Here is a 19,610-nt window from a genome sequence, read left to right as displayed (position 1 = left end):
ATTTTTCTCAATTTTACATCTCTGCTGAATCCCCATTAGTAATTATTCCTTTTAATTAACGTGTTCATTTATATATTTCTTTGTTTGTTTATTCTTTGGTGGCTTTTTTCTGATAATCTGATTTCCCCCTCCTGAAGTCTTTTACAAAAATTTAATTTCATTTACAGGTTTCTTTTTCTTTCTTTTTTTTTTAATTTTGATTTTTGAGACAGGGTTTCTCCGTAGCCTTTGGTTCCTGTCCTGGAACTAGCTCTTGTAGACCAGGCTGGCCTCGAACTCACAGAGATCCACCTGCCTCTGCCTCCCAAGTGCTGGGATTAAAGGCGTGCGCCACCACTGCCCGGCTTAATTCATGTTTCTTGTAGTGCTTTTCTTTTCCACTAATATGGAAAGGTTAGAGCCAAACCATTATTATTATTATTATTATTATTACTCTTTACTGAACAAAGTAATGAGTTTCAGTATGGCACTATATATGACACGTAGATTTATATGTCACCTATCTACCTATGAAATATAAGTTCTCATATTTGCATATAAGTTTGGATGTAGACTTGGTATGTGGGACAAAACATTATTATGCAATTTGAATAGCACTTGTCTATTCTTTCCCCACCTGATTATGTTTTCTCTTTACCCTAATAGCCCACTAGTATTTCTATGTTTACTACCTATGAAATGTAAGTTCTCATATTTACATATATAGTTGGATGTAGATTTGATATATGGGAGAAAACATACTTTTTGTCAATAGTTTTTCTTCCATTAACTTTTTTTTGGTTTTTCTCTCAACCTGCCTTTAAGTTGACTCTTTTCCTCACATTTCCCCTATGTCTCACTTCTACTTTAATGTCTTTTTCTATACAATATTTCTCTCCATGTTTGCAAATGTGCATATGTATTTGTGTATATACAGACAGATGTGTATTCTTCATTTGAGAGAAAGCATGATATTAGTCTTTCCAACTCAAGTTTATTTAATTAGATGGATGATCTTTGGTTCCATCCATCTTCTGGAAAAAGAAAATTTTATTTTTCATTGCAACTAAAACTCAATTCTCTCTCTCTCTTTCTCTCTCTCTCTCTCTCTCTCTCTCTCTCTCTCTCTCTCTGTATGTGCGTGCATGTCACATTATTTTCCACTCATATACTGATGAACATCTAGGTTGTAGAACAAAATTTTTATTCTAATAACAATAATATTTTCAATTCTTGACTTCCCATATTATCTATACCTATTTTTATTAGTTGTCATTAAACAGAGTATTTGTACATATTTGCTTAAGTACATCACATATACAAAATACATGCTTTATAAACTCATATGTAGATTTAATGGATACAGAGAAACAATGATACACAAAGAGGGAAAATATAAGAAAAGTAATTTTTGAGCCAGTGAAAATGGGTTGTGTAAATTTTTTCTAGGCAACATTAAAGTGGTTTTTGTACCAAAATAGAGAAATAATGAAGTATCTTATAAACTACATACACATGACAAGTATTTTTATATGTATCTCTTAGCTTCTGATACTAGAGATTATATTTGCAAATAACATTATAATTTGAGAATAAAGTGAGATTTAGATATTATTATTAAAAATAAAATGACCCAATTAGTGATTGTATTAAAAACACACTAATTTGTGAGCCTTGTTTTAATTGAGATAGTTTATTATTTATGGATAATTGTTTTTATTTTATGCAATAATCACAATTTTCTCATTATAATTATTCATCTTAGAATAATTAGAGTTATTAAAATTCTGCAATTATCATATTAAAACAGGGAGTTTATATAGATGATATTTTTCTTATGTACTAACAATATTTAGACATTTTATTTGTGGTCCAATAATAAAAGTGAACTAGTCTCTAGAATAATAAAATTTGTGGCCAAAAATCTGGATTTTGATGACTGTGTGCTTACTAATAAGTTTTAAAGTATTTTTTAGGCTGTGTGTTGAATCACATGCCTTTATTTTTGGTACTTTAAATGCAGAAGCAGACAGATATTTATAAGTTTAAGGCCACTGTTGCCTACATAGCAAGTATCAGGCCAGTTAGAGCTATATAGTAAAAGAAACTGTCTCAAAAGAAATAAAAAATTGTGTTTTAACTCTGTTTATATTCTGTTTGAGCATTGTTACTAAATAAATAGTCTTATAACATACCAACTATATTTATAAAATTTATAGTCTTCATATATTGTTTTTGAAAGCAATAAACGTTATTTAATAACTACATTTTGTATACTAATTCATAGAAATAACTTAAATAACCAAATTATAGAAACTCACATTTAGATATCACAAATAAAACCTTAGATACTATTTTAGCAGACTAACAAGAACTAAAACGGATACAAATGTTCATTAAGCACAGGGTTAGAAGCTCGATAGTTAACAAAGCAAAGGAGATTTATGGCAGGCTGAACTTTGGAGCTGACTGTAAGTAGCTGTAAAAAATTTTACTTATCAAACCGAAAGTGATATTTATAGCAGCGAGAGGAATGACAAATGATAGTTATCTTGTGTGAAAGTGAAATAAGAGCAAGTGCTTAGGAGGGAAAGAGACTCAGTGTCTGGGTTTCTGGAAGAGAAGCTACTGAAATCAGAATAAAGATTGCACCAAAAGGGTATTTCTTACATGAGAGCTGATAAGGTCAAGAATGAAAAGCAAAAATACCTGCAAGACAAATAGGTATCAAAGAGGGAAGGAGGAAGAGAGGGAAGAAGGAATGGAGTGAAGAGGAGGGAGAGAGAGGGGGGATATTATTAGGTTTTAGGACGCTTTTGATGTTACCTAGATAATGTTGGAAGCACTCAAAGAGAAGCAGGACTGGTAGCTTAGTGTATAATGTTTTTAGAGTTAGGCAGAAGAGAAAAGAGGCTCAAAATGAAATTGTCTTGGTGGAGAATAGAAAATGTCCCGGGAGCATGCATCAGTGAGAGGCTGAGATGATGGTGAACAGCAAGACAACCAGAGACCAGCCTCATCCAATTCACTGCACGTTTGAATGTTATGTCTTATTGTTTGGCTTTTTGCTGGTCAGAGTCTAACATTTATCTTTTTAAATAAGTTAACCATGTTGGGTATAATGCTAAATTCTATATTTTGCAAAACTACTCTCAAAATTTCAGGCAATCAGAGATTAATTTCAAACAAATGAAACAATTTGTTATCTGAAACTCCTGATAAAGAAAATTTTATTAAAAACAGAAGATTTAGATAGAAGTAAGGGTTGTGTTAGTGCTTGAATTGCTGACAGACAGATAACATGAATGAATACAAGTGAACACTGACTATATGCAACAATCTTTTGGTATTTAAAGTTTGTAATTTTTATTTTTAAATATTCTAAATTAGTAACAAAAATACTAACAAAATGGAAATCTTTGTAAAACAACACATCACATTCTAAATCTGCTTGATAAAAGTGGCAGAAATTTTCAAATAAAGCTCACAGACCTCTATAACACAATGCAATGCTTGAAACAGACTAGGGATGGTGACACAAGCTCTTTCTTCCAATTTCTTGCCCCATTCCTACCCATGTTCTTTCAGTTCAACTTGATAACCAATAACCATGTTTCTCAATTGAAAATAACAGCCAACCAACCAAACAAAACACAGAAGAAAAAACCTGTATCAGCATGGTGGACACTGATAGGAAAGGAGGCTTGGATCTTCTCTGACATGTCATAGAATCACGACTATATTAGCATGCAGAGAAGTTCTGTTGGAGTAGAAATAAATGATATTCTGTGAATACCACTGGCTAATAAAGAAACTGTCTTGAGCCCATGATAGGGTAGAACAGAGCTAGACAGGGAAATCTAAACTGAATGCTGGGAGAAAGAAGGATGGAATGGGAGAGAAGCCATGTAGCCCCACTGAAGATAGTCACTGGAACTTTTCTCAGTAAGCCACAGCCTCGTGGTGATACACAGATTAATAGAAATGGGTTAAATTAAGATGTAAGAGTTAGAGGATAAGAAGCTAGAGCTAATGGGCCAAGCAGTGATTTAAATAATATGGTTTGTGTGTGATTATTTTGGGTCTGAGCTGCCGAGCAGCCGGGAAATGAGCAAGTGGTCTCCGTCCAACAAGATTTGCATGTGCCTTAATTATTAATTGATGTAGAAAGGCCCAGTTTTCTCTGGCTCTGGCCACTATCATATCTAGGCATATGGTCCTGTGTCATATAAGAAACAAAGCTAGTCTATGGAGTTTATAATAGAATCTACCTCAGACAGCTGAGCAATGTATCTCAGTACTTGTCATACAATGAAATACATTTAATGTGCAAGAACCCAGCACCGGTGATATCAATGCCTTTTTAACCTAGAGTTTAAGTACAGTACACGGATATTGTAAGAGTGATTACTCATGATGGTAGTATCTTTTTTTACTCATTTAGGTTTCTATGGTTTCAGTTTTCCTGGCTATTCAAGATTTAAATAAATTGGATGGAAAATTTTAGAAACCGGTTATTCTTAAGTTTTAAATATGTGTCATTGTGAGAAGTGGATAGCGTCAGGCCACATTAATCTAGCCAATCTGGATCATGAGTCATTCCACCATTGAGATTAAACTCAGTGAATGCTCTCTGCCTGGTAGTCAGTAATCATCTTGACTACCAAGCTGACTGGCCAGATAACAAATACCGCTTGTGTTTAAGCAGTCCTTTTGTTCTTACCTGCATTGTTCCCACTAGCTAATGCAGCTAATTCCTGTACTGAGTTTACAAACTAAAGGTTATACATATCTGTAAGGCAGATGTGAAATCCAGCTTGGCATCTGCCATGTCAAGTATCAGAATCTTCCAAAGTATGAATTACTGTGTAAACTTTGGAAGCAGCACTATTCATAGCTGCAGAAATATTGAACTCTCTTGTGAAGAAATAGGTTTTCATCTGTATTCTGTTAATGTTTAATTAAGAGGGATCCTCGATAATTGCTTCTGTCCAAATCTAACACTTGCCTATAGCCTGTGCTCTGATTCCACTGGAGCATAATTTCTATGTGCCATTCAACAGTCATGAGGGGGGAATAGAACAGACATGTAAGAGCAGTCTAAACACAGCTAGTAGCTATAACTCTTTAAGTGAGGAGATGGGAAAAATTAATGGAAATTTTACACATTCTCTCAGAAAATACAGTCTCACTGATTCATTAATAACTAGTGGGATGCATCAGGCATTACTGTGGCAGGTGAAAATTTCTTAGGAGAACCAACTTAGTAATAGTTTTTGCTGAAAAGTAAATGACACAATTTTTATATAAATGGATAATTAGAATAATATGTTGGGTCTTGTGGTACAGTTTTAATTAATATTGACATTTTTATGCTTGGGAGAAAATATTTATTGGACAAAGAATTGGATTTAAAATGCAAAAAAACTGAATTAGAATTTGCTCATTGCTCTAGTCTTAAGTTCAGGTTGTTCATGTAAGAAATGAGGCATACTTTACCTCACTTCTGTGTGAGCGGGATGACTAAAAGCACACACGTTGTTTATTACAATTGCTGGTAAATGTTACTTTGTGTATATTCTCATTTTTACACAGAATTACTTCTGATTTATTTTGAACATAAAGACATTCAGCCACAACTCAACAAACGTTGGTATCATGTTTGCAGAACGCGCTTTACATATTTCACTTTCAACTGGCCATAGCGGGTATGCCAGATGATTCCATGATTTGCTAAAACTACAGTTAAGACTGAAGCACAATTAGCATGGGGCAGACTTAGTAGATGTGGCTGCTAGTTTCTTTGTGTGTTCTTTGTTTGTTCATCCAGACAGGGTCTTTCTGTATAGTTCTTTCCTTTCTTGTCTGTAGTAAAAGAAAATCCTCTTTCCCACCCTCTAGCTACATCTCTCAGTTGTTTTATTTAAACCATCTTTCTATGTCAAAATGTAGCTTATGTCATTTTCTTTTTTACCTTCATGAGAACCATACTTCTTTTAATAATTTTTATTGGGAAGCTTGCTAGTAAATTATTCTGTTTAAGGAAATGTGAATACGTGTCCATTTCTTCCTTAATTTTGAAAGCCATAGGACATTCTTGTTTGTTCTGTTTAAAACACTTTGAACATGTTATTCTGATGTCTTTGATGGTTTTAGATGAGACATTTATTTTTATTCCTCTTGATTTTCTCTGCTCCTTTTTTTTTTTTTTTTTTTTTTTTTGTCTATGTACAAGGTTTTATCTTCATCTTTGCTGGACCATGCTGTACACATGCTGTTTAACCTAATCTAATGTTAACCTTTTTGTCATGAAAATTGGGAGTTTTCAGTCATTGTTATTCAGATATTTTTTCTACTCTTTTTCCATCTTTTACAATTCTAATTACTTCAGTCTTGGTGTTCCATGTGCCTTCTATGTCTCTCAGTTGGAGATTTTGCTTGCCAATTTTTCTATGATTTTCAAGATAACAGTATGCTGACATATTTCCTGCTCACTCATTTTTCCTTTGATCTTACACAATCATTGATTTAATCCCACCTATACTTTAAAAAATTCAATTATCATAATTTCAATACCCGAATTTATTTTGGTAATTATACTAGAATTTACATCTTCCTCTAAAGATTATGTGTATATTAGGTAATACCAAAAAAATTCCCTTAGTTTTTTAAAATATTTTTTATGTAATTTTTGAATGGTTCTTTAGTAGGTGCTATTGAATATTTGTCTGATGTATCTAAAGCAAAGTCACACTTGTGAGTTTCTGCTTATTACTCATTCTTTCATCTCATAATCATCACATTTTACAGCTGGCTACATGTTTAGTAATTTTTGGTTAAAAAGCAAATATTGTGAATTACAGGCCTATGTGAATCTCATGTGCATCTTAAATGTACTGTTGTTCTCTTAAGGGGTTAACACTTCATCCATCCTCCTCCAGAGTGTGCAGCTGTTAACATCTCTGCAATGTTTATGTGGCATTCCAGAATTGTTTATTGAGCCATTTGGTGGTCAGCCAAGTCTTCAGGCAGAGACGAACTCATCTGCTCTGCACGTCACTGTCTTCTAGGAATTTCCTTATTTATCTCCATGTTCTCAGCTTCAGACTCTGTTTTCTGAAACATCCAGAAGGCATTTGTTTATGCCCTGTTTCTGTCTCTGTTACAAGCACTGACAATTATCACAGCAGCTGTTGATATAATAGAGCCAGAGTCAGCAATTCAGTAAAACCCAGCCCATAGGCTGTCTAGCCCACTGTCTGAGTTTTGGAAATATTATTTACTGTAACACAATGTATACTGGCCCCTCATTTGTATATTGTCTATGGTTACTTTTGCCTGAAAAAGGAAAAATAAGAATAAGATTCTGCATAGAGTAAAATATAAATCCCGTTCTTTCATAGCAAAAACTCCAACCTCTGAAACAGAATGCTATTGAACTTTTTTCTCTGTTTTTCCTCTAAAAGTGTAATTCAGTAATCCCATAGAGGCAGAAACAATGTTTTATTTGTTAGCAGCAATCACTGTACCAACAGTAAGATGAAGTCCTTATTTCAGACCAAAAGAAAATGTTGCATTTTCGTCTTTAATTCAAATTAAGTTAAACACAGTTTACTTGAAAGAAGACAGTTCAGTAAATTTCCAATTTTATCTTATGATGCTTTTCACGTTTGTCTTGAAAGATAAAGGATCACTATTTTTGATAATAGAATTCAGTACCGCTTTTTGAGAAATAAATATTCTAAACACATTCTTGTGTGCGTGTTTTCTCAAGAAGTAATGTCTAGGTGGCTCTGTGGCCTTGCTACAGTGCGCCCCCGTACCTGTACACCTGTGGAACCAGGAAAGCAGAATCCTACTACATGAATAACAGAATAGAGCATATAAATGGGTACATTTTCACTTCCTGGCTTTGACTCCTCCCAGTTCCCCCACACAGCAAATATTTAATTAGTCTTTCACTTAAATTTTCACCGACATTTTACGAGCTTTGACATCTGGATGTCTGCCCAATATCTGTCTGTTTTATGCCATGTTTCCTTGGGGAAGAATTTTTTTTCCTCTCAGATTTTTGGTTAACTGTTTATTTCTGATGAGTTTATAAAGATTTGCAATTGTGAGGGCTGTCAAGTATTTCCTTGGGTAAGGTTGGGTGCTATCTTTGTTTTGTTTCTGATTGCTTCAATAAAACACTATGACAAGAGCAGCTCATGGGAGGACAGACTTATTAGTCTCTCAGTTCCAGGTTATAGACCAACATGGCAGGAAGTCACCACTGCAGGCACTGGGTAAATCTAGTCCCATTCCTTCAATAATCAAGAGCAGACAATAGTAATTGAATGTATTCATGTGAGTTGGTGTTCAGGTCCCTTTGACTTTTGTGTTCGATACAAGACCCAGCCTGTAATGCAGTACTGCCCACATTCAAGGTGGAGCTTCTCATTTCAATTAACCCAAGACAGCTCATCACAGGCAGGCTTTACTGCTCAGCCTAATCTAGGTGATTCCTCATTCAGACTCTCTTGAGATGGTGTTAAACTGATGACTTAAACTGACTCTGGTAGCTATTTATATCAACGTGACATGTGTCAGAGTAATTTTTGAAAGCAGGAATCTCAATTGAGAAATTTCCCCTCACTAGATTAGCTGTGATAGGACTATGACATTTTCTTGGATGGTAATTGAAGGAGGTACAGGGTTTACAGTGGTCTTAGATGCTATAAGAATATGGGCTCAACAAGTTGTGAAGAATAAGCCAGGAGCACCTCTCCTCTATTGCCTCTGCATCAGCTCTTGACTCAAGTTCCTGTCCATTTGAGTTTCTGCCATGGCTTCCCTCAGCTGTGATATGGAACTGTAAGATTCAATAACAGACCCCTACACCAAGTGGCTTTAGGTCATTGGGTTTTCTTATAGCAATAGAAACTCTAACTAAGACAATAGCCAGCAGCACAAGTCTTCCTCTATCAATATACATACACACACATACACACACACACGAGAGGAAGAGAGACAGAGAGAGAGAGAGAGAAAGAGAGGGAGAGAAGGAGGGAGGGAGAGAGAGAGGAAGAGAGAGAGAGAGAGAGAGAGAGAGAGAGAGAGAGAGAGAGAGAGAGAGAGAGAACAGAGAGATCACTTTAAGCTGTAGCTTTCCACCCCTTGTCGCAAAGTCTCATTTTTATCTTACAAGGTAGGGGTGGTGTAGCACCTAACTTTAAAGGAACCATGGGCATTAAAAATTCCAACACTTTAAAGTTTTAATTCTCTTAACTCTGACCTCCTATAAGCTTCAAAAAATAAGACAGAGAAAACATTACCCTTTCTTTCTTTCTTTCTTTCTTTCTTTCTTTCTTTCTTTCTTTCTTTCCTTCCTTCCTTCCTTCCTTCCTTCCTTCCTTCCTTCCTTCCTTCCTTCCTTCCTTTCTTTCTTTCTTTTTTTCTTCCTTCCTTCCTTCATTTCTTTCCTTTCTTTCTCTTTCTTTTTTAACATTCCCATTTCAAAATGGAAGAACCAAGGCCTTTTCAAGGATAATGACACCAAAGTGGAGTCAGTAACTATCAGGTAAAACCCTAAATCCTACAGCTTCATGTCCTATATTTGGGGTTTGTAATACTATCAGCTGAGCTCAGAAGGGCTTTGGTAGCCCTATCCTTTCAAGTGTTGAAAACAATACCACACAGATTTCTATTTAGGTATAGGCTAGCTCCATTTCATATCCATGGCCTACGTGAGAATGTGTCATGGTCTTAACATTTCCAATATGCTGGGGTCCTTCCCTAGCACTTAACATCACAGCTTTACCCTGTTGCTGTTCAGGATCTCTCTGAAGAGAGTCTAACTGCCCTAAAAAACTCTCTATACCCCCTCAGTCTTTCATCTTTCATACCTTCAAAGGCAGAACTATGTAAATGGTGCCATCAAATTCTGCCAGATGGAGATATATGTAACCAGGCCTCCTTAGACCATACCTGTATCAACTTCTTGGTGATGGTGCTGAACACTTTTCTGTTATCTCAGTAGAAAGCATTAAATAATGGTTCCAGTCTCTTTAAGAGTATATTAACTTACTTGTATGTGTTCTCCTTGTCTGAAAACTCAAGCTTACTCACACACATTTTGTTTTCTTAAACAATTTAGTTTATTGTCTTTAAATCAACATCACTCAAATTCTAAAGTCAAGTGAAGATTGAAGCCATATCAGTTCCAGATAAAGGTCTATTCTCTGCTTGCCTCTGAAACCCTACAAAACAGGCCATGTTTCTTTCTATCTGTGTTCTTTGTAATATTACTGTTATCCATGCTTTTACTAGAGGAGTCAAGTTTTGATTACAGGATACAATGCATTTCTTAGCCTGACGTTCTAAAGTGTTCTGTAGTCCTCCCACATAGAAGTTTCAAAACCCATAAAGTCACATGGATGGGTTTATCACAAAAATTGCCTTCCTTTTCTGTGACAATTTCTGTCTTAGTTGCACTTCCTGTTGCTAATTTCACTTCCTGATAGTTACTGGTTCCACTTTGGTATCATTATCCTTTGCAATGCCTTGCTTCTTCCATTTTAAAATGGAGATGTTTTCTCTGTCCTGTTTTTGAAGTTAAGAAAATTTGATCTTTTAAAGATTTTTTAATTTTTTAATACCAATGGATCTCTTAAACTTGAATACTATACCACATTTATGTTACAATATAAAAGTGAGACTTTAGGGATAAGGGGTGGGAAGAAAAGCTTAAAGTAGTTCTCTCTCTCTCTCTCTCTCTCTCTCTCTCTCTCTCTCTCTCTCTCTCTCTGTGTGTGTGTGTGTGTGTGCATGTTTGTGTGTATGTGTGTGTGTGTATGTGTGTGTTGATAAAGACTTGTGGTGGTTAGCGTCTTTGTCAGACCTCCCATTGCTGTGATCAGCAAAGGACAATGCATGTTCAGAACCAAGGCCTCATGTCATCACATCAGGCAGCACTGTCTAGAAACCCAATGGGATTTTTAAAATTAATTTTTAGTCAATACACATTCACAAACCTTTTACTGCTGTCAGTATCCCACCAGCAGAGTTGAGTAATATGGTCCTCTATGGAGCCATAACCCCCAACTTTCGAGGCTGGGCATTTGAAAACATTTAACTGCCTTTAAAAAAGGTTTGTAATCATAATAACAATTCCATTTTACACTTAGGAAAGATGATTTTAGGTGATATTTGAAGACGAGGTGGAGGATGTCAATAATGGAAGTAGGTAAACCAATTACGCTGATATTACACTGGGCAAGGAATCTCAAAAATTTGACCTAGAGTGATAGCAATAACTTAAAGAAGAATGGTTATTTCAAGCCTTATCTTAATAGTAACACTAAGTTTCACAGAAGACTTGAGAAACTTTTAGATTATTCTATGACAAATTGTATAAAGCTAAACCATACCAAACAGCTGTTTAAATAAAAGTTCATATATTAAATAAGTCACATATAAAACATTTGTTGATAAACATGGGTAGCAAAACATAAGTTATTTTTTGGTTGTTTCATTGTTTCTTTTGTTTACCTTAATGTATTTAGCTACACTCTATTCTTGGTAGTGATGATATACTGTGGTTTTAAGCATATAAGGATTAATACTGAAAATATTTTTCACTTGAGATAAAGTTCAGACAAATTCATATAACAGTCTTGCCTCTTGAAAACTGCCTTAATCTATACTTTGTGTATTGGTCAGCTTTCCATCACTGTAACAGAGTGTCTGTTATAAACTATTTAAAAGAAGAGACTATATTGTGAAGTATGGTAAAAAATGACTTTATGGCCGGGCGGTGGTGGTGCACGCCTTTAATCCCAGCACTCGGGAGGCAGAGGCAGGCGGATCTCTGGAAGTTCGAGGCCAGCCTGGTCTACAAGAGCTAGTTCCAGGATGGGCACCAAAGCTACAGAGAAACCCTGTCTCGAAAAATCAAAAAACAAACAAACAAACAAACAAACAAACAAACAAAAAAACGACTTTATGCATGGTAGTCAAAGGGGAGAGGCATGGCAGGGAGCATATAAAAGGTCACAGTAGATAAGTGTTCTTCATCCTACTATAGTCAGGAAGCCAGAGACCCAAGGCCATCAACAAAATGTATCCCTCTACTCTATATTCCTGGTAACATTCCTCCTTCAGCTCATCCCTACTTCTCAAAGTTTCATCACTAGTCCATTAAGCTGTAATTCATAATTGAATTTTTCCACTGATGAGACTAGAGCCTTCAGGATCCCATCGCCTCCCAGAAATTCTACTTCTGAACATAGGTGCCTCATGGACTATATCTTCAATACATCAAGTTTACCCTATCACCCCTGGAAGACAGAATACAAAGTTGCTTACTTCATTAGCAGAAACTTGACAGAAACAGAAACATGGGTTACAGCTGCTATGCCACCTATCTAAGTGGGAAAGGTAGTGTGAGGTATTCCACTTATTGATTTCTAGTTCTTATTAGGATTGCAAAGAGAGTTACCTATTTTATAAAATGCAGAGCCTATGTTCAGACAAGTTAAACAGCCTGTTCAAAGTTGTGTACCTTGTGAAAGGTGAGGCCAGAGGCCAAACCTCGTCAAGTCTTTTGCAGGCAATTCTATTTCCAATTCCTTGGACAACCACTGGCATGTCTGGAAAGATTGAACACTCAGTGAATATGTGAACTGAGTCAATAAATCTGTCTTCCTCTTCATCTATCCCCTGTTAGTCATTCTTTTCTAAAACAAAAGATGATAAAACTCACAATGAAAATGGTTTTAATAAACAGTAAGCTTAAATTTTATATTATCAAGTAAGTCTACCTGAGGTAGGAAGGAGCAAGTATATAAATACTTTTTAAAGAGAATTTGTCTTCAAAATGTAAAGAATCTTTACATACTGCTTCAAACCACTATATATTAAACTAGTCTGTCTTTTGTACTTTTATATCTCTTTATTGAATTTTTAAAGATACGACCATAGACTTTATCTTTTATGAGAAAAGAACATTGTTATATAATTATTTATACCATTTCTTTTACACCTGGATATGTGAAAGAAAAAATATATAAGGCTATTAAATATGGTTATTTATATAAGGTTATGAAATAAGGTTAATAAATTATTAACCTTGTTTAAATAAATACTATTATTTTTTTCAAAAAGTAGTAAATAATTCTATAAGGTTATTAAATATGTACTAAATAAAGAGGGGATTAGTTTGAACCCATACCTTTCCAGACCTGTGAGTTGTGCTCCAGGCTAGCTTTGCTGCTATCCATGGTCTGTGTATTTGTGTGTTCTTGTTTTCTTCCTCCTTTCGTTGCCCTCATTGTTTTAGGGCTACATCTTACCCAACTGAAGATACTTTCTAAAAACAGATCAGAATATTTGTTATATCATTATGTAAAAATGAAACCAATCTTACTCTTAAAGAATTGGTCAGTTTGGTGTTTACAATAATTCATATTCATATATCAATAGATAATACAAAACCTTTGAATTCAGAATGTGAACAGAGGACTATTCCAGGTGGAGGTTATAGAACTTAACTCTGTCATAAAACATTATACTAATAGAAAATAATTATATAACTATAAAATATGGACATTGTCAAAGTATGTTATATTTTATGAATTTTTTCTTTCTGTGTATGATGAACATTTTCCTAGAAATACCACAGATGGTTGGTACCTGTATGCTGACAGTTCAAATGGGAAGTTTGGTGACCTGGCTGACATCCTCACTCCTGTTATCTCTCTCATGGGACCGAGGTGTACTTTGGTGTTCTGGACGTATATGAATGGTGCCACAGTAGGTTCTCTCCAGGTACTGTATAGTCAATATTGCTTTTGGAAATTTCTCTATAAAAATGCTTGCACCATAATTTACAGTGTCATTAAAACAAGTTTAAACTTCATTAACATCATAGTGCTAGGCTATAGAAAAAGCTTTTCCAAGGCTGGACACTTGTGGGTGAAATGGGATTTTCTTTGTCTATAGTGTATGACTGTTTTCTTTCCTGAAGTTGAGGCTCTTGTGAGGTATTATTTATACTGGAACATGCCACGTTGATGTTGATTTCAGCGTCAATGTTGAGAGTATGACATAATTAAGTGGCATGCTATGTGTGGTTTGGCAATGCTATAGTCTAGGGTCTTGTGTGAGATTGTAGCAATGCTGCATTTTTCAATAGGTTTCTTTCAACTGGTTTCTTTAAGAGAAAAATACCTAAAGTATTAACCTCAATAAACCTTTCACAATTTTCATTTACAACTAACTTTATTATGCCCATCAATTAGAGACCCTATTTTTGTTAATTGCACACTGCATCTGTTACAATATGTACTTTTAAGTATTATTTTTATTACTTAGTAATGTCCATAGAAAGCATTATCACAAACCAAAGACACGATCTATCATTTGCTTTCTGTCATCCAGCCTATCAGCCACACATGTGGCAGGATGAATTTGTGAACACAGTGCTTACTGAGTCGGAGTTGGAGCTACGTATAGAATGGTTGTGTGACCTTCACTTACAAAGGCTAATCTATGGAAACAAGCTTATTCACCTACTCTGAATTTCCAATCATCCATTAAGAGAAAACTTTATATATCTGTGCCTGAGTTGATTTTTTTTCAGGAAACATGACTTCCTATACACAGATTTAGGCAATAAAACATGACATTAATATTTACCTATTACGTTTCATACCAGAATAAGGCTCATGATTAGGTTCTGGAATGATAGTTCAAATTCATATGGAAACTTAGAAGGAAATATATAGTGACCTTTTCTTTTCTTTTGTAGTAACATATTTTTATCAATTATTTGAGAATTTTGCATTATGCACCCCAACTCCGCTCATTTCTCAGTTTTTCAAAGTCTGCCTTCTACACTTGTAGTGCCCCAAATTAACAAAACAAGACTCTTTGCTCCTTTGTCTTTCCCACCTTCCCTCAACAAAAAGTCTTAATACCAAACGCACAATTGTCACCATTTTCTAGTGTTTTTCACTTGAACACTTCCTTATCTTCTGTAGACTTCTATGTTGGAGAAGGAAGCTGCTTGTTGGTTCTTGGTTGCCCAACTAGCTTAGACCCAAAATAATCACACAGAAACTGTATAAATCACTGCTTGGCCCATTAGCTCTAGCTTCTTACTGGCTAACTCTTACATATTAATTTAACCCATGTCTATTAATCTGTGTATCGCCACGTGGCTGTGGCTTACCAGCTAAAGTTCCCAGCATCTATCTCAGGCAGTAGATCTATGGCTTCCATCTAACCTTGTCTTCCTCCTCCCATGATGTAGGCCAAGTCAAATAAAAGCAACACATAAACAGAAAGTCCTCCCACACCACTTCGAGGACCTTGTTGATTTACAAGACTGCAGTCAAACCATTTATCAAAATGCCCTCAGGTTGAATTTGCTGTGTGTATCTTTTGCTGTGGTTTTATCTGACATCATGTTATACCATTGCGTGCTGTTACTTTATTGTTATGGGCTTTGTTTCTTTTGTCTACTTTTTATTAAAGAGTATTTTTGTCTTGATACTCAAGGTATTGCAAAGTCTAAATCTGACTCAATTTTATTCACTAGTCTTTGCCTCTAGTAGTTTTTATTTTTGCCCCAATTAATGATACTATGACTGCCTGAGGATGATTTAACTCCGTTACTTATCTACATTTCTAGTTTCTTTTTCTGTTTTAAATAAGAACATGTCAAGTCCCTTTTTCTCAACTTACTATTTTGTACTAGTACTAAATACATGATAACTTTTTTCCAATAGTTATTGAATTATTTTATTTTATATTTGTTCTGAGTATTATTGTCTCACACTGTTGGTTCTAGAATTTGCCTAGAAAATATTAAAATTTTCCCCTAAAAGTTGTATAAGCATATCTTACTTTAAACGTGCTCTTCTTAAGAGTTTTTATAATGAAAAATTACAAAGTTATCTTTGTAAGGCTCACCGTTTTATGGCAGATTGGTCTTCTAAACGAAGTTGTTTGATAGTGTATTGTATGCATGTATTTAGTAATGCATTTGTTCTCAAACTGCCTAAACAATCTTATGAAGTTGTGATTTACACTTATTTGACATTAGTATTAAAACTGCTTTTTGGGGCTGTGTCAACACTCAGCGGACAAAATTTATACCATGGAAGCAGAAGGAATTGACTTCAGACACCTAGAGGTCATGTAGAAAGCCCAAAGCAACTCTCCTGTAACACTAGCTTTGGGGTTGACAAGTAAATCCAGTTAAATCCATAGATTTGGGGTTCAGTGAGAAACCCTGTTTAAAAAAAAAAAAAAACAGACAAACAAAGGTGGAGAAGAAACACAGACTCCACAGGCATGAATACTCACATACACACACACACACACAAATTTCTTTTAGTCAAAAATTTTACTTATTGCTTTCATTAGTAGCATGGGCATTATCAACTTATTGTATTATGTGGCATTAATAAGTAACAAATGGTATTACACATGTCCTTTATATATGTGCATTAAATATTTTGTTATTATCGCCTTACATAATTTCCCTTGTTGCTAATCCCCGTGAAACATGTGGCTTTCATACAAAGGGCTTCTTCCTGTCCATTCTTCTAACATGCTCCAGAAATGGATTCTTTATTTATAATTATGCTTCTTAATTTAACTGTGTTGAATTAGATATTCACAGACCAAGAATTTTATACTATTTTTTGTAGTAGTATTTTGCTCTGATATTTCTAGTTGTGCAAAATAAATTTATGTGAATTTAATCTTAAAAGCACAACACCTTTAAATGTTAATTTAAATTATACTTTTATGTAATATTATCTTTGTGTGTATGGTGTGTGAGTGCAAAAGTATGTGTATGGACATCAAAGAACAACTTTCAGGATGTGGCTCTCTTTCTGCTCTGGATAGTGGCAATGGAAATGTTGTAATTCTTGTGGGAAAAGCACTTTTCCCTTTTAATCATCTCATAAGCCTATTTATTTTTTAAAAGTTAAAAGCTTCATAAATTCAATCTAAATATATGTCAGTTACATAAATAAAACTTAAAAAGATAATGACAGAAAATGAAGTATCTTAGTTATTTTAATCGAGGAATTGTGCAACTGCTCCTAATGATATCTATCTTATTGTGTTGGAGGCCACAAAGTCAGTGGCCTAGAAGGTCCTGCTGGCATTACCCTCAAGGATTTCACTCCTTCCCAATACCACTTATAAACCAACCCATTTCCCATGGACCTTTAGGAGACAGTAAAGTACAAACTATAGCAAGTACAATAGGTAGGCCTTTGTTTATTTTAAGACCCTCGGGCAGGGAGCTTATACAGTGTGGTTTGTGGTTGCACATATCACTCATATACGCTGTTATGATGGGCACGTATTATGACACACCTGCCTGCTAAAAGCAATTGGCCAGAGAAGTCATTCTCAAAAGAATGTTCTACTAAGTAATTTAATACTTTTCCTTTCAATCATCTGTATATTACTTAATATATAAAATATCAGCTGCTGCTGCTGCCACATTTTTCATAAAGCTAGTAGAGTTGAATTCCTAATGAAATGTTGCCTGGACACGTTAACATGATTGAAAGATACTCACGCACACCTTAAGCACATCATCACACAGAGCTTGTGAGATGCCCCCGGGGCATGGAGCTATCTGATCACAGTAGAAAACAAAGGTATATAAGGAAAAACGCCTTAGATTTTCTCTCAGGGACTCTATGAATTAAAAGCCTAAAATCCAACATGCCTAAAGTTTAAATATTTAAAAACCTATTACTTGATTAATCTCTGCAGGTACTCATCAAAAAAGGCAATGTTATCTCCAAAGTGTGGGCTCAGAGCGGACAGCAAGGGCCACAGTGGAAGAAAGTGGAAGTGTTCTTGGGCACTCACTCACACGCAGAGGTTTGTAACCCAAGCGATTTTTGAAGATAGAACTTAGTTAATTTTTGTCTTGAATACTAATTTCTTTCTTTCTTTCTTTCTTTCTTTCTTTCTTTCTTTCTTTCTTTCTTTCTTTCTCTCTCTCTCTCTCTCTCTCTTTCTCTCTCTCTCTCTCTCTTTCTCTCTTTCTCTCTCTCTCTCATTATCCTCATCTCGTCTCTTTCCCAATTTGATGTTTTGTGTGAATACAGAACATTTAACACCCCATATGGCATTTTCCGTACAGGATTTACCATTTTAGAAAGCCATAACTTTTCCCAATTAGACAACTACACTTCTAGGTACACATAATGTGAGTGATAAAAGTCCTTTACTCTCAGCGGGCTTCTCACATTGAAAGAACACCTCCTCCATTTCTCAGATTTGACTCTCAGACATTGTAATACAGGTCTTGTAAATGTAGCTGCAAAAGTCATCTTTGAAATATTTTAAAGATTGAGCTTCTTATACTGAATAGATTTATATAATTAAAACATCTTGGAGTATATGATGGTGTGTATGTCTTTATTTTATTATGTATAAAATAGCACATACCGAACAACCGAAGAAAATTTCAAGTAGTACGAATATTACAATTTTAAAAATGAATATCACAAAGTAATAAGATATTTGGTATTTTTTTTCCATTTTGAGGGACTTAATAAGAATCGGGATATCTGTAGTTTAGAAGGGGATTGAGTATTTTTTTATTTTTTGAAATAAAATAATATATAATTTTTATTTGTATGTATTTATTTTTTATTCTACATATAGCCACAGTTCTCCCTTCTTCCCATCTTCTCACTCCTGCCCTCCCTCCAACCCACCCCCATCCTCTCCTCAGAAAGGGTAAGGCTTCCCAAGGGGAGCCAACAAGATCTGGCATATTAAGTTGAGGCAGGACCAACACCCTCAACCCTAATCCCCTAACCCAACCTCCATCACTTCAAAATACTAGATGTAAAGCAAAGGATAGCCAGACCACAATCCACAACTCCAGAGAAGGTAGGTAACAAAGAAGACCCTAACAGAGACACATAGATCACACTGGGAAGGGAAAATAAATGAGATCTTCTGAAAAACACATATTTTCAGGATATTGTACTTTCATTTCAAAGTCCATTCATTTAAAAAAATGTAATGGAATGAAATAAAACCATCCTTAAATTTACTTTTATGCCATTTTCATGCAGCAAGGTACTTAGATAGTTAAACAAACAAACCAGAGAAATTGATAATTATCTGTTTATAACAAGGTAAAATAACATATTATTTTCACATTTCCAAAAATAGTCACAGTTAAGTATGGCTGACTTTCTTTTAGAGCGTGTAAACAAAGAGTTACATAAAAAACACACATATTGAAATCTGGCTAAAAAGTCTGTTCATATTGATAGACTCTTAAAAGTATGGATAACATGTAAATACTTGCTTTTTCTTATGACTTATCCATCCCCTCAGTAACAAGGTGTTGAGCAACTGCTGTGCAAAAATACATTGAGAAGGCACAGTGATGAGCATACATATTGCTCGTGATTCTTCATTCTCATGATTCCTTTCTCTTTAGACTAAGAAAGATCAAAGTTATAACTCATGACTTACACTGTGAAGCAGCACTGAGAAGTCTGCATAGTCTTACTTGAGAACACCCTATATTTAAACACAAGTTTTGTTATGATAGCCAGGGCCATCATACACAGACACAGACACCC

General features: G+C 35.0%; 1 protein-coding gene across 1 annotated transcript in view; it reads left to right on the top strand.

Annotated features, from left to right (window-relative positions):
• Malrd1 (MAM and LDL receptor class A domain containing 1) overlaps window positions 1-19,610 on the top strand; it is a 642,532-nt gene that overhangs the window by 235,316 nt on the left and 387,606 nt on the right. Inside the window, exons 21-22 of the mRNA XM_057787647.1 lie at window positions 13,632-13,788; window positions 17,770-17,880. Coding sequence (XP_057643630.1) covers window positions 13,632-13,788; window positions 17,770-17,880 — 268 coding nt within the window. The remainder of the gene's footprint in view (window positions 1-13,631; window positions 13,789-17,769; window positions 17,881-19,610) is intronic.

This window comes from Chionomys nivalis, chromosome 13, assembly GCF_950005125.1.
Source record: "Chionomys nivalis chromosome 13, mChiNiv1.1, whole genome shotgun sequence".
In the NCBI taxonomy this organism is placed as follows: Eukaryota; Metazoa; Chordata; class Mammalia; order Rodentia; family Cricetidae; genus Chionomys; species Chionomys nivalis.
The sequence above is the reverse complement of the archived record's forward strand: the minus strand, read 5'-3'. Positions and strand labels throughout refer to the sequence as shown.